Here is a 14,367-nt window from a genome sequence, read left to right as displayed (position 1 = left end):
TTTAGACTATAGAGTAATATTGTTATTTGGTGAGTGAGTAGGACTTAAATAGTAGCTTGTACTTGTTGATGCATAGTGGAATATCTCTTTGGGTAAGGTCTTGGAAACATAAGAAATTTATGAATTGTGTGTAGGGGTAGAGCTAAAGGGGGTAGATAGTGGCCCTAGCCCCCTTCAAAGGAAAAATTAACCCTTTAGTCTCTTTAGAAATTGCAAGTTTTAAGTTAATTTAATGGTAAAAATTATAATTTAGCCCCTTTTAAAAATTTAAAGTTCAACTATAGCCTCTCCAAAATGAAATGTTTATAGTTTAATCCTAGGAAAAATTGTAAAATTTTATGTTAATACAATGATGAAATAACATTTTTAGCTCTCTCAAAAAATTATAATTCAAATTTGACCATTCCAACAAAAATTTCTAACTTAACCCCTAACTATGTGAACAATGTTCTAATGTCCATCTTTATTTTTCTACATTAGTCGCTTAATCTAGTTGCAACTTACTTTATATATGAACTTATATCTGCCAAGTAAAAATCAACTAACTTTCAAAAATCCCTTTGCTAGCATAGCGATACTATGTGGCATAAGGTAGATTCATCTTCCCTTCCCTATCGAAAATGAATTGATAATGATCTTAAAACAAATACAACACACCACTCAATAAGCTATTCATTGATAATATGTTAAATCTCAATAATAAAAGGGTAACCCAATAATTAGCTATAAACACCAAAATCTCAACTCCATTTTAGATAGGACCTTTAACACTTCTTATTTTTATTTTTAACCTTACACTGTCTTTGTTGAATTCTTGAATTAAATATCGAATAATGTTTTGAAGCACAAACTTTGATATATTTTGATTCTTTTTTAATTGCAATGAAAATTCATATCAAGTAACATTTTCTTCATTAATTTTCTACACTAAAAACAAAGAGGAAAAAGGAAAAATGGAGGAAAATTTTGTCCCTAATTAATACCACACTAACATTTTCTTCAAATTGGGCCCCATCAACCCCCATCCCTAATTAAATCATCAATTTTCGTCCTCTTGATGCATGCTCCCACTTCCATTTCTCTTACAGTAGTAGCCATTAAAGCCATGTCTCCGTGCGTGACTGACGCCGCTCGAACCCTCGGCTGCCGTGACAGCGCTGCCGCGTCACACCTAAAGCTCATCTCTCTTGTAGTAATCTTCATCTCCAGCATCGTCGGCATATCTTCCCCTATCTTCCTAGCTCGTTACTTCCAAGGCAAACCCGTTTACGACAAGGCGATTTTGGTAATCAAGTGCTTCGCCGCCGGCGTCATCCTCTCGACCTCCTTAGTTCACGTCCTCCCCGAAGCCTTCGCTGCTCTCTCCGATTGCCACGTCGCTTCCCGTCATCCGTGGAAGGATTTCCCTTTCGCTGGGCTGGTCACGTTACTCGGAGCCCTCCTGGCTCTTTTCGTCGACTTGACGGCGAGCTCTCACGTGGAGCACGGTCAGAGTAAGCCAACCGGAGAGTATTTGCCGGTGGTAACACAGGAGGGGACGACCGGAAAGAAAGTGGAGAAGGATTTGCCGAACGAGGAATTGGTGAAGCTTAAGCAGAAGCTGGTGTCGCAGGTATTGGAGATTGGGATAATTTTTCATTCAGTGGTCATCGGAGCGACGATGGGGATGTCGCAAAATCAGTGTACGATTAGACCGCTGGTTGCAGCACTGGCTTTTCACCAAGTCTTTGAAGGCATGGGTCTTGGTGGCTGTATTGCTCAGGTAACCAAAAAAGAGGGAAAAAATCCCTTTTTATTTTTACTTTTTATTACAAATGGTTAAATTACAGCTTTCCGTCATTGCATTATATTAATTTTGGAATTTTATTTTTATATTTATTTTGGATTTTTTTTATTCTTATGGTGTTGGAATTTTCTAATTACATGTTTGTATTTTTGTGCGATATATATATTAAATTTTTAATTTTTTTATAATATTAATTTTTGTTTAAATTTTTTTAATGAATTTCTTTAAAAAATAATTAATTAATTAACATTTAATGTAATTATAAAATATTTTTAAAAATATTTAACTAATTTACATTTAGTTATATTAATTTTTTAATTTTAAAAACATATAATATTAAAATAATACAAAAATTCATCATGATTTGAATATTAATATTAATATTTTATAATTTAAATAATATTGTTAATAATTTCTTACAAGTTATTTAATTTATATATATTGTTAATTTGTTTTAATGTTAAAATTGTTAAAATTTGATTTTTTGTAATTTTATATTTATCTTTGTTTTACTTTTAACCAAGGAATGAAATTAATTATTATTATATTTGAAAAATATAAATTTTATTTGATAAATATTATTAATATGTATTATTTTTAAAAAAATTATATTTTAAACTTAACAATTAAAAATTTATTAATTTTAGTATTATAATATTAAAAATTATTTCAATTAAGTAAAATCTTAAAATAAACAACAATTTACTTAAAATCAAATATTTAACGTATAAAAAAATATAAAAAATTAAAACAAAAGACATGGAGTAACTTAAAAAATTATAAGAAAAGGAGTAAAAGCTTTAAATAGAGAGTACTATGGGACTAATTTTTTTTTAACCTCTTATTGATATATATATATGATAGGAATAATTTTCATCATATGTTTAAGGATTTTGTTTATTAAAAAAAAATTTGTTAACTCTTTCTCAGAATATTCGACGAAATTACCTATGAAGTCCCTCTATTAGAGGGACTGAATTTAATTAGTCCATTTACTATTAAATGAATTAATTTAATCATTGTACTATTAAAAAAAACTAAATTACAACATAGTTAACAAAATAATATTTATTGTTTAAAAATGACATAATGTTTTCTTCATTAATAGGTCAACTCCAAACAAAATATTTCATTTGTATAATCATAAAATCTGTCAAAATATAACACTCTTAAATATTAAATGGCATTTTTAAGCAATAAGTGTTAATTTTATGATGGACTTTGATACTTGAATTTAGTAATTAGGTTCATTTTGATCTCGAAATTTAGAATCCGTCAATATTTTATGATGTGACACTCTATATTTTTTAATTTTCAGGTGATGGCGTAACATAATCAAATAGTATCATGTTATCACATTTTTATATTTTCAAGTTTAGGGATTAAAATGAAGTCGGATTTTTTAAAGAAAAGTTACATTGCATCCAAAGTTTGATATAAAATTTTAATAAATATATTTTTTAATTAATGCAGTTACCCTATTGTGATTTTCTTTTTTTCAGGCGGAATTCAAAACGGGAACAGTGGCATACATGTGCTTTATGTTTTCAGCGACGACACCAATGGGAATAGTCTTGGGAATGGTAGTATTTGCAGTGACGGGGTACGGCGACAGCAGCCCTAATGCGTTGATAATGGAAGGGTTGTTAGGTTCTATGTCGTCGGGCATACTCATTTACACGGCGATGGTTGATCTCATTGCCCTCGATTTCTTCCACAACAAGCTCATGTCTTCCCAAACGTGGTTGAAGAAAGCTTCTTTCATTGCCCTAGCTCTTGGCTCTACCTCCATGTCTATCCTTGCACTTTGGGCTTAAATATTTATTTGTCTACCCCTTTTTTAAAAACATAAACAAATGGAATTGTCACACACTAACCTTACATATATATACACACACATGTATGTGCAGCTTTGCTGTTGGAATTAGTATTAGTTATCATCAAGCGAAATTAGGGATGGTAATGTTCGAGCACGGATGGGACCAAGATAAAATATCTGAAAGTGAAATCTAATTAGTACTCTAATTTAATTTTTTTAATTCAACGATGATTCGAATCTAGGTTATCCTTAAAAAGGATAAACACTCAATCAATATGTCAAAACTTAGAGCTAATAATATCTATCTATAATATATACTATTAGCTTTTTCTATAACTGCTATCTGTTATAACAACATTTCGTTATAACAATAAAATTTCGTTATAACGTATTATAATGTCTGCTGGCAGGGTTGCATGGGGAGCGCCACTAGGCTGGAATACCAGAGCTTTTATTTATCTATAATATATATAAAGATGACGAAGTGATTGATTTTCTATATTCAATTTTTAAGCTTATACTTCCATAAATTTTGTACTTCAAAATTAAAACTTTTGATTTTAAAATCTTCATCAATTCGTTAAATTAGCTAATATTTTCTTTCAAAATTTGCTGACACAGCATGTTAATTAGGTTATTTACATATGATGTGCAATATAATTGAAGGAATATAAACATCGTAGGTTGAAATTTTTTGTGAGAAAATATTAATAATGTTAATGACTTGACTCAGATTTTTAACTTATTTAAGAAGATTTTTTTAAGTATAAGGATTAAATCTTAAACTTTTCTAAAGTATAGGGATGTATAGCAATTTTAACCATATTTCAATGACTATAATAATTAGGGTTAATTCCATCAAGCGTCCTCAAATTATCACCCAAAATTTAAATTGGTCTATAAACTTTAAAACATTCTTATTAATTCTTCAAAGTATCAATATTGTATCAATCAAATCCTTGCATCAATATAATCGTTAATCTAGGTGTTAAATGTCAATTTGAATATGATATTGAGCATATTTAAAACATGCAAATAAGATTGTAAACATGTATATACAGAGGCAGATACAAGCCCCCCCCCCCCAAAAAAATTTTGAAAAATTCTAATTCTAGTCCCTCTTTAAATGATCAAATTATAAATTAATATAGGGAAAAATTATGTTTTGTCCCCCCAAAACATGAAAAATATTCTATTTAATCCCTTAAAAATGATAAAATAATAAATTAATACATGATAAAATCTATAGTTGACATTTCAAAAATTTATAATTCAAATTTGGCCCCTCCTAAAGAATTTCTAGATTCGCCCCTATGTATATACCTACTCCACGTTCAACTTAAATTTGACATGTAAAAAAACAATGTCATTAAAATTCAAAAAAGCTGTTTCGTTTTTTTTTTTTTAAAAACACACTAGATTTAAGTTGCCCAGAGTAGGTATATACATGTTTACATTTTGATCCATGAGTTTTAAATATACTTCACATCAAGTTTGAGCTAGCATTCAATGTCTATGCTAATAGTTAGGCTGACAGAATGACCTATTTGATACAATATTGATACTTTAATGACTAAATTAAAATGTTTTGGAATTTAGGACTAATTTAAGATTTGGGTGATAATTTCAGGACCTAAAGATTAACATACAGATCAAAGGTGGTGCTTTCTCGTGGGAACTGAATCCACTCCAAAGCTATAAAGCTACGGTGTAACTGCTAACCAATATAGCCCTTTCATGTTAATAAATGCAACCAACCATGATGAAGAAAATCAGGTCACGATAAACAACAGTATGGGTATACTACAAACCCCCAAAAAATTGCCCATTCAACACCTTTATATATTCTAATATTTTCAATCTCATCCTCCAAAAGAAAAAAAAACAATTAGCCATTTTTATGGCCTCCAAAATCTTTCAATGGCACTTCACCATCCTCAACCACACCAACATGATCCACTCACACACTAGAGGCCTTTTCCTGTTGCTGATCTTTTTCTCTTTACTTTTTCTCATCACCACTCTCTTCCTTTGTGCTCATTGGGTGTATAGCCACTGTCTCCTCTCAACAGCTGCTGCGATGGCTAATGCAACACCACCAGGTTCTTCCCTAGGGCTGGACCCTAATGCCATTAACAACTTGCCAATCATTTTGCACACAAAAGGTGAAGAAACTGAGTGTTGTATCTGTCTAGGGGTGTTTGAAGAAGAAGAGATGGTGAAGGTCTTGCCACAATGTAACCATGTCTATCATTCTCAATGTGTTGATAAGTGGCTCGGTTCTCAATCAAGCTGCCCTCTATGTAGAGCTTGTTTGAATCCATTCACTTCTCCATTACTATGAAAGTCAAATTACTCGGACACGGTTGTGAGTATCCCATATAATATTGTTTGAATTTTTTTTTTATATTTTTATATATTTAGATCGTATTCGTATTTGATCCAGACATGATTAATACTTAACAAGAATGAATGTTCAGAATAGCCAACTAGAGAGATAAGGAAAATCAAGTGATCATTGATGGCATAGTCATCACTCAAATTTATTTTTTTTTCATTTGTGTGTGAGGCCCTTTGAGCAACTTACATCATTATCTTCTTTTCTTTTGGCTTAGATCAAAGATTGATATTATTTATGGGTGTTTTATGGTGAAATTCTGCTTCCTGTCTTGTATGAAGTTTGAGATTTTACCATTAAAATAAAGATTTTGATTGCAATAAATAGAAGTGAGTTATGAAAGTAACGTAATAATTTAAAAGGACCTAAGTTTAAATGCGATAAAACGTATAAAATACAATTGTTGGAGCATTTGTATCATAAATATGATAATAGATTAAAAACCACTTCTTTACTTAAACATGTAATGTTGGGCCAGAATCATTCATGGCCCAACCGAATTTTAAATGTTCCCATCTTATTTAATTTTTTTCATGTTTTGATGTTAAAAGTAGGGATGACAATAGAACGAGACAAAACATCTATTTAATTGTTTTAAATTTGATTTGATGCTTCTTTCTATTGTATTTAAATTAAGTTTTATTTAAAATTTTAATACTCAAATCATTAAAAATAATATTCCCCGACTCTATCATGATAGGTAGTATAAGGTTTTTAAGGGTGAGCTTGGATGTGCGGTGCGTTTACCTGCGGTTAGTGTAAAAACAGCGGTAACAGTGAGATTAAATATTGTAGCGTGAGACAAAAAGTAAGCTAAACACACCGCACCGCACCCAATGGCCCATCTAAACCAACCTTAAATTTTTAATGTGTTCATGTGACAAGGGAAGAAAATAAACATTTGTGAAGGAGAAATTTGCAACATAAACCCCTCTTCCTTTTTCATAATTTTTAATTGTGTTTTGCAGTTATATTTTTTTTATAATAAGTCTTTATAATGTACTTATATTCAATAATTCAAATTACAACTTTACATAAATTTTAAAACAGTTTAAAAAAAGTCTTTCTAAGTTTATCGATTGCTAGTTTTACAAAACTAAATCCACTATTAAAATTGAAATAGATATTTAGTGGTCACAATATTTAAATTTAATTAATAATCTACATTAATGGATTAATAATTAAAATTAAATTAGAAACTATATATAAAAATTGAATTCCACACAACCTACTAGTATAATATTTATATTTTAAAATAATTTTAAAATATTGTTTATTAAATTCAGTCTAATATCAATTACCATATTTTTAAAATTAAATGTATGTATTATGTTTTAATTTCGTAACCATTTTATTAACAAAATGTTACAAAATCTATTAAAAATTTTAAGAAATAATTAAATATAATTTAATTAAAACATATAATCAACTCGCGCATCACACGAGTAAAAAAAACTAGCTATATTATATTATATTGATTTTTATAATATTATAAAATCTATAAAAAATTAAAATATAAATATGAAATATATAAAAGTTAGCTAAAAAGTTATAAAAATTAAAAAAAATCTAATTGAAAGATGTAGAAAATCTATATTATTATTTAAGTTCTTGACTGAGTTGATGTTACCCTCAACCAAATCATCAACTCAGTTAAAAAAATTACGAAAATATCCTTAATTAAAATAAAGTATATTATTTGAGGGTAATTTAGTATTTTTATTTAAAAAAACCAGTTACATTAATAAGACCTTTAAATTGTCACTTAATTAATTAGTTGCAAGCCATACGTTTCATTATTTATTATATGTTATTTTTAGTCTCCATACGCATACGTGTGATGAAATTTTTATATTTGCGTGTGATAAAATTTCTAGTAAATATAAAATTAATGTGGGATTTTATTAGATAACCCGTCAAGTTATGTTAAAAATAAAAATAAAAAGATAAGGCATCAAGTTAGGGGTTATTTCAAGAATTCGTCCTTATAAATTCAGATTGGATGGGAAGCTGAGGAGTTGGGAATTATTTTACCCCTATTCTGCCCAAGAAAAAGAACAGCAAAGCAAAAATAATTTTAACAGTGATTCTGACACATGTTTGTCCTTCAGTCACAGACTTGTGAACTGTTGTCTGCTGCAACAAATTAGACACTGAAGCAGATGCCAAAATTGAGCAAATGGTAACAATTATTCAATCCATTGGTATGAGTTAAAACGTTTAATACATGGATTCTGCAGGTTTGCTATATATATATATGGCTGTCATCTTTTAAATTTAACCAAAAGCTATCATGATCAACAATTATCGAATGGGTTCAATTTAGCCCTTGAACAGTAATTAAATCCATTTTGAACCTAATTAAGTAGACAGAAATGTGAAGTTATGAAAATGGAGTTAATTCGGAAATTGAGGGACTAAGAGTTATATTAATAAAAAGAACAGAGAAAAGCAGCATGGGACAATGAAGTGAAATGAATGGGCCTGAGGTGAAGCAAATGGTCCAAAAATCCGACCAAGGATTTGGATTATCTAATAAATATATGTGCAGCATTTGTTTGACCATTTGTGTCCCTCACATCACATGATTGATTAATTAACATTGACCAAAAAACAAGGAAAGACTTTTGTCCCCTTTTGCATTTCAGACAATCTTTTTTTTTTTTTATGGTCCTGGGCTTATACTATTGCTTTTGCGACAACCATATGCGGCCACCATGCTCCATCTCAATCTCCTCCTTTTCAAGTTCTCATCACCTCATTTTCGATTCATTGGGTTTGAATCATTGAATTTTAGGAGTTTTAAGGTTCGGATTGAATGGATTTTCGGATGAATGGAAAACAAGATTAAAATTACGTGGCTCAATGTAGGAGAAAGATGATAAACAAGTTTTCCGACATCTATACACAAAAAAGTGATGTAATTTATGAACATGAAAAAAGAAAAAGAGAGCAAGTAAATCACTCTGTTCATCATCCTCAAACTTGAAGATCACCGCCGTTTGATGTGGGAAAAACTTTGCTCTCTGATCTGTTCCTACTCAACATTCTCTTCAAAGAACAACCAATGGAAGACGAAGCTGAAAGATCGTCATCATCATCGTCAATGGGTGCCGCAATTTGATGATGACGACCAGAATCTAATGATTCCCCCACAGTCTCCGCTGAACTGACTTGAGATTCAGCATCATTGGTCAACAACACAGGCGCTCTGCAAATGGGGCAATTGGAGTGAGAGTGGAGCCACATATCAATGCATTCAAGGTGGAAACCATGGCCGCACTTGGGCAAGTTCCTTCCAACATCGTTATCCTCGAACGGACTTAAACACACGACACAGTCTAAGTTGTGTAACCCATACTTCTTGTTGTTGTTGTTGTTGTTGTCGCTGTGTTCATCTAGTTTGAAAACGAACAAGGGGATGGAGGAAATGAGGGAAGGATCGAGACCCTTGGATGGGGAGGAGTCGGAGGCGTTGTTGTCGAAGGAAAAGGCGTGGAAATGGCGGAACCGGTCGTGGGGGAAGACGTGAGAGAGAGTGGAGGAAGATCGGCTCCTTTGGCGAGCATGAGCCAAGAACCACTTGGCGTAGAGATGGAGGAGCAGGACGAAGAGGATGACGAGGAGCAATGAGATGATGGCAGCCAGCAGGACGTTGCCTTCGTAGGAGGAAATGGTGCTCACGAGATTTGATAATGGTGGGTTTAGGGTCTGCTGTTCTGACTCAATGGTAGCTGACATTTTGTTTTTCTTTTTTGAAGATGAGTGAGCTGCAAATATGCAGATGGGGTTTGGAATTATTTGAGTGACGGGGATGGAAATGCCTTCATATATATCATTTATTTGGAGCTCATGTAATCACTTAATCTCTGTTTTATGATTTATTAAGGTTAATATTTTCGAGGTCTGTAGTTGTTTTTTTCAATTAGTATTGATTTACTGCCTTTAATAAGATCGCTTTTTTTATATAATATAAAAAATTTTATATTAACATTTAATTAATAGTTAAAATATAATTTAAAAATATAATTTTATTTTGATAAAAAGGCATACCAAGTTAGGATTGGGGTCGAATCACATAAAAAAATCACGCCTTTTCATTGTCATCTCTAATCTTTTTTGGAATTCAAACATGAATTCTCTACTTAAGAGTATAATGCATTGTCTTAATAATCAGTTGAACCGGGCAAATCATCAGTTCGATTCAACACAGGTTGATTGTCGCTTAAAAAATAATTAAAAATTTATAAAAACTAATAAAAAATACCTTTCAAAAACCAATTCAACCGGTTCAACTATCAACGTTGTCCTAGTTTCTGAACTTTCACCTCTCCCGAAAGATTTACTTATAAATCAATTCAACTTTTATATCTAAATCGATGTGGTGATAGATTTTTAATCCAGCCGATCCGACCAACACGATTCTAATAACACTGACATAATAATACTTGAGAGTGCACCGAATGATTACTTGTGATAAAATATTAAATGATGATTAATAAGTGAAGAAGAAGAAGGAGATGAAATGAATGGAATTGGAATCTTCTATAAATATAAAATATTTACTATTAGGAGATGTTTCCGTGAAAGTCAAGTTGTTTGTTGGGTTTTGGGGATTAATTTACGGGGATTCTGCCTTTTTAAGCATTTGCGTGTGTTAGTCAACAACACTCCCTCTCCCTCTCCCTCTCCCTCTCCCTCTCCCTCTCCCTCTCCCTCTCCCCTTTCTTAATATGTGGGTACAACTTTAGTTTTGGTCCCTAAATTTTAATTTCTCATAATTTAGTCATTTACTTTTGATGTCAATGTCTTTAGTTAAATTCAAATTGTTAATATTATTAACTTTTCTGTATAGATTTTAACCACGGGATTAGGTGATATGGCAAGAGTTTCTCTTACTTCAACCAGTGGTCGAGGATTTGATCCTTGTATTGGATATAAAACAGCTTTAAAACTTGTGGTCAGCATCTACTCCTTAATGGGCCTACAGAACGCGGAGGATTAATCATTGGGCTCGTTCCAGTGGATATCTTGAGAAAAAAAATGTTTGGTTTTTCTTTAAAAAAATTTCTTCCAATTTGTCATGTTGACATAAATTTTCCTTTTTTGTGTTGGAAGAAGTGTTTTTAAGAAAAATCCATATTAAAATTTTAATCGGAATACTTAACAAGGATGGATGGTCACTAGAGCCAAGTGCCTTGGCCTCCAAAAAGATTTTGAAAATTTTCATTAGACACTTAAATTTTTTTTAATCAAGTCCCTCTAAATTTTTTGATAATTTTCATTAAATCCCTCAAAAATTTTAAAATTTAAGTTAGCTCCCTCCTAAAACTTGATGCCAAGATCAGCCACTAATAATTGACGAAATTAACTATTTTGATTAACTAATAACATTATAAAAATAGAGGGACCAAATAATGCCAAAATAGAGTCTATTAACTAAATCTCAAATTTGACCATAGTAGAAGGATTAAAACCACAATATAACCTATATACGTATATGATAATATTGGTGGTGTAATTAAGTCACAGGAGAATCCCATAATCCAAGGAGCAAATGAGATGAGAGCGGTGCATTGGTAAGAAAAAAGGGTTATGAAATGAAGGACTCGTGAAGGCGACGGCAGCTTAGGTGAGGCAACCGGTTTATAGGATTCTTCATGTGATTGCTTTAGGGGAACCCATCCCCAATGCCTACGACATCAAAGTTTAAGGGGCAATTGCATCAAATATCCTCAAACTATTACCCAAATTTTGAATTAGGTAATCAATTAGATCTTTTTATAAACTTAGACATTAATTTGGGTATTAAATGCCGACTCAAATATGATGTGGAAAAATATTTAAAAATGCAAATTAAATTATAAACATGTGTGTACCCAAGGGTGAAGCTAGAAACTTTTTAAGGGGCAAAATTAAATTTTAAATTTTTGGGAGGTTGGAGTGTAATTTTATAATTTATTAGCTTATGGTTTCATCATTTTTGAATGACTAAATAGAAAATTTTTATTCTAGAAGGTTAAAAGTGCAATTTTACCATATATTAACTTCTAATTTTATCATTTATGAGGGGACTAAAAAGCTATTTTTTTCCATTTTGGGAGAAGTAAATTTAACATATTAAAAAAATTAGTAGTCTTGAATTTTATTAACATTAAATACTTTTATTATACGTCAAATCTAAATTGTCTATGCGATATAGATATACATATTTATAATTTGATCCACTTGTTTTAAATATATTCCATGTTAGAATTAGGCTAACAAAAGAACTTGATTGATATGATACTAGTACTGATACTTTAAAGATTCAATGGGAACTATTTGGAGACCAGGGACCAAATTAAAATCCGAACGATGGCTTTAGAGTTTTGATCAAATTAACCCCAAAGTTTGATTACTCTTTTTTTTTTTTCTTTTTTGTGGATTACATAATTGTGGAAGGGCAAGGCAAAAAAAGGTAGGGGTGGGTAACCTAACACAAGTGAGGGAGAAGGGTCAACTCCTTTTTTGGATCAGAAGCTACACGTGAACCCAACCAGACTGAGTTTCCCTCTTGACTCAATAACTTGAACTTGAACTTGCTCTGTTTCCACCTTTTTTGGGTGCATGTTTGGGGCAAGTTATCCAACTTTTGTGCAAGCAAGGCTCGTCGCTCGTGACTCGTTGACACAAGCCCACTAGCAATGTACCCATTCCTCTATAGGCAATGGATTATCCTGTGTTTTAGTCAGGGCATCGGTCAAGAATTTTTTAATGTCGTGTTAAGATAACGATTGAAAAGATAAGAGAGAATAAAATGCTTCAAATCTGTCATACTTGCTGCTACAGCTTGATTGTAATATAACGGGTAGGTAGGAACTAATTAGCATACTTAGTACTTAATTACAAGGAACTAATCCCTAAATACTAGGAGCTGTTATAGCAACTTATTTACCACCTTCAACATGTCGAGATGATCTTCTTCACATCCAAAGTTATTTTGGAAAGGGTATACTACAGCAAAGTTTACTATATTATTAATAAGTTACATTTTGGGACTCAACTTCAAAAAGTTATAAAATAATCATTAAATTATTCGAAAGTTTTCATTCAAGTCACTAAACTATTTGAAAGTTTTTATTTAAGTTATTACGCTGTTAAGGTCCTTATTTTTTTAAAGTCAAGCTAGTGAGTTCCAAATAATGATTCGATGACTAGTACAGTGGATCAGTACCTTTCGACCAATAGAAGAACATACACTAGATCCAAATTGATCTGACGGTTAGTGTCGGTTTGAATTTTAGTTCGCAGATTCGTGTCATTTAAAGCTGCTATATGACAGAAAAACTAAATTATAAAAGAGAATAGAAAGGAGAGCTTTTGATTGGTGCAAGTGCGAACAAAGAAGGCCATATAGCAGCAATATTAACAATCCAGTGATTTAAATGAAAGCATTCGAATAATTCAATGATCATTTTGTAACTTTTTGAAGTTGAATGACTAAAACGTAAACTTACTAATAATTTAGTGACATTAGGTGTAGTTTACCCTTTTGGAAAATATGTAATAATGTAATTTTAGTATTTATTCTAGGGAGGTAACCCGTCAAAATTAATTTTAGGGTAAACTATAATGGCAGTTACCCAATTATTAGTAAATATATTTTGTGGTCATCCAATTATGAATAATTACAAAATAGTCACTCAATTATTCGAATTTTTCTTTTTTGGTCACAGTCATTAAATTACAAATGGAAAGATAACTTGGCAGCTTTTAAAATTAATATAATAATAACTTTAACCCTCAATATTTATATATTGTGACAATTTAGTCTTGTTTTTTAGAAAATTAACCCTCAACATTTACACATTCTGTTATGTGGTCTTCTTCTTCTTCTTTGTAGTTTTACTTATATTTTTTACATTAATGGGTAATTCTAAAAGAATGAAAAAATAAAATTTACTATATTAGATTTTTTCGTTTTTTGTATAGGACCAATCAAATTTAGTTGATAATTTGTTTTTGTTTTGCTTTTTTTAAGTGAAAATCACAAAGAAAAGCAAAATTGAAAAAAAAAACCCAAATTACTCAATGTATAAACATTGAGAATTAATTTATTTAGAATCAAAATTAAATTGACACAATATATAAATGTCGAGAGTTAAAGTTGCTATTATATCAACTTTAAAAGCTACCATGCTATCTTTTATTAACCACTTAACGGTTGGTGACCAAAAAAGAAAAAAATAAATTGTAAGGTGATCATTTTATAACTTTTCATAGTTGGATGGCCATAAAAAAACTTACCAACAATTAAATAACTACAAAAATTCTAACTCAAATTTATTCAACTATTAATAATAAAATGTCAAACTCTAAGCT

General features: G+C 30.9%; 2 protein-coding genes across 2 annotated transcripts; one reads left to right on the top strand and one right to left on the bottom strand.

Moving 5' to 3' along the window:
- The first annotated feature begins 1,011 nt into the window (after positions 1-1,011).
- LOC107927072 (zinc transporter 6, chloroplastic) lies at positions 1,012-3,695 on the top strand. Its single transcript, XM_041090412.1, has 2 exons — positions 1,012-1,762; positions 3,289-3,695. Exons 1-2 carry the CDS (start codon positions 1,058-1,060, stop codon positions 3,601-3,603), a joined length of 1,020 nt encoding a protein of 339 aa, XP_040946346.1. The 5' UTR covers positions 1,012-1,057; the 3' UTR covers positions 3,604-3,695.
- Positions 3,696-8,834: 5,139 nt separating this feature from the next.
- Positions 8,835-10,474, bottom strand: LOC107927028 (RING-H2 finger protein ATL63). Its single transcript, XM_016857993.2, has one exon. The coding sequence runs from the start codon at positions 9,742-9,744 to the stop codon at positions 8,983-8,985; it is 762 nt and encodes a 253-aa protein (XP_016713482.1). The 5' UTR covers positions 9,745-10,474; the 3' UTR covers positions 8,835-8,982.
- Positions 10,475-14,367: the final 3,893 nt, after the last annotated feature.

Source organism: Gossypium hirsutum, chromosome D03, assembly GCF_007990345.1.
Source record: "Gossypium hirsutum isolate 1008001.06 chromosome D03, Gossypium_hirsutum_v2.1, whole genome shotgun sequence".
NCBI lineage: Eukaryota > Viridiplantae > Streptophyta > Magnoliopsida > Malvales > Malvaceae > Gossypium > Gossypium hirsutum.
This window is presented reverse-complemented; position numbering and strand designations above follow the sequence as displayed.

Excerpts from the sequence above, each read along its gene's own strand:
- LOC107927072 (XM_041090412.1), top strand. The coding sequence starts at position 1,058 with ATGCATGCTCCCACTTCCATTTCTCTTACAGTAGTAGCCATTAAAGCC. Across the intron at positions 1,763-3,288 it reads TTGGTGGCTGTATTGCTCAG|GCGGAATTCAAAACGGGAAC; the intron begins GTAACCAAAAAA and ends TCTTTTTTTCAG.
- LOC107927028 (XM_016857993.2), bottom strand. The coding sequence starts at position 9,744 with ATGTCAGCTACCATTGAGTCAGAACAGCAGACCCTAAACCCACCATTA.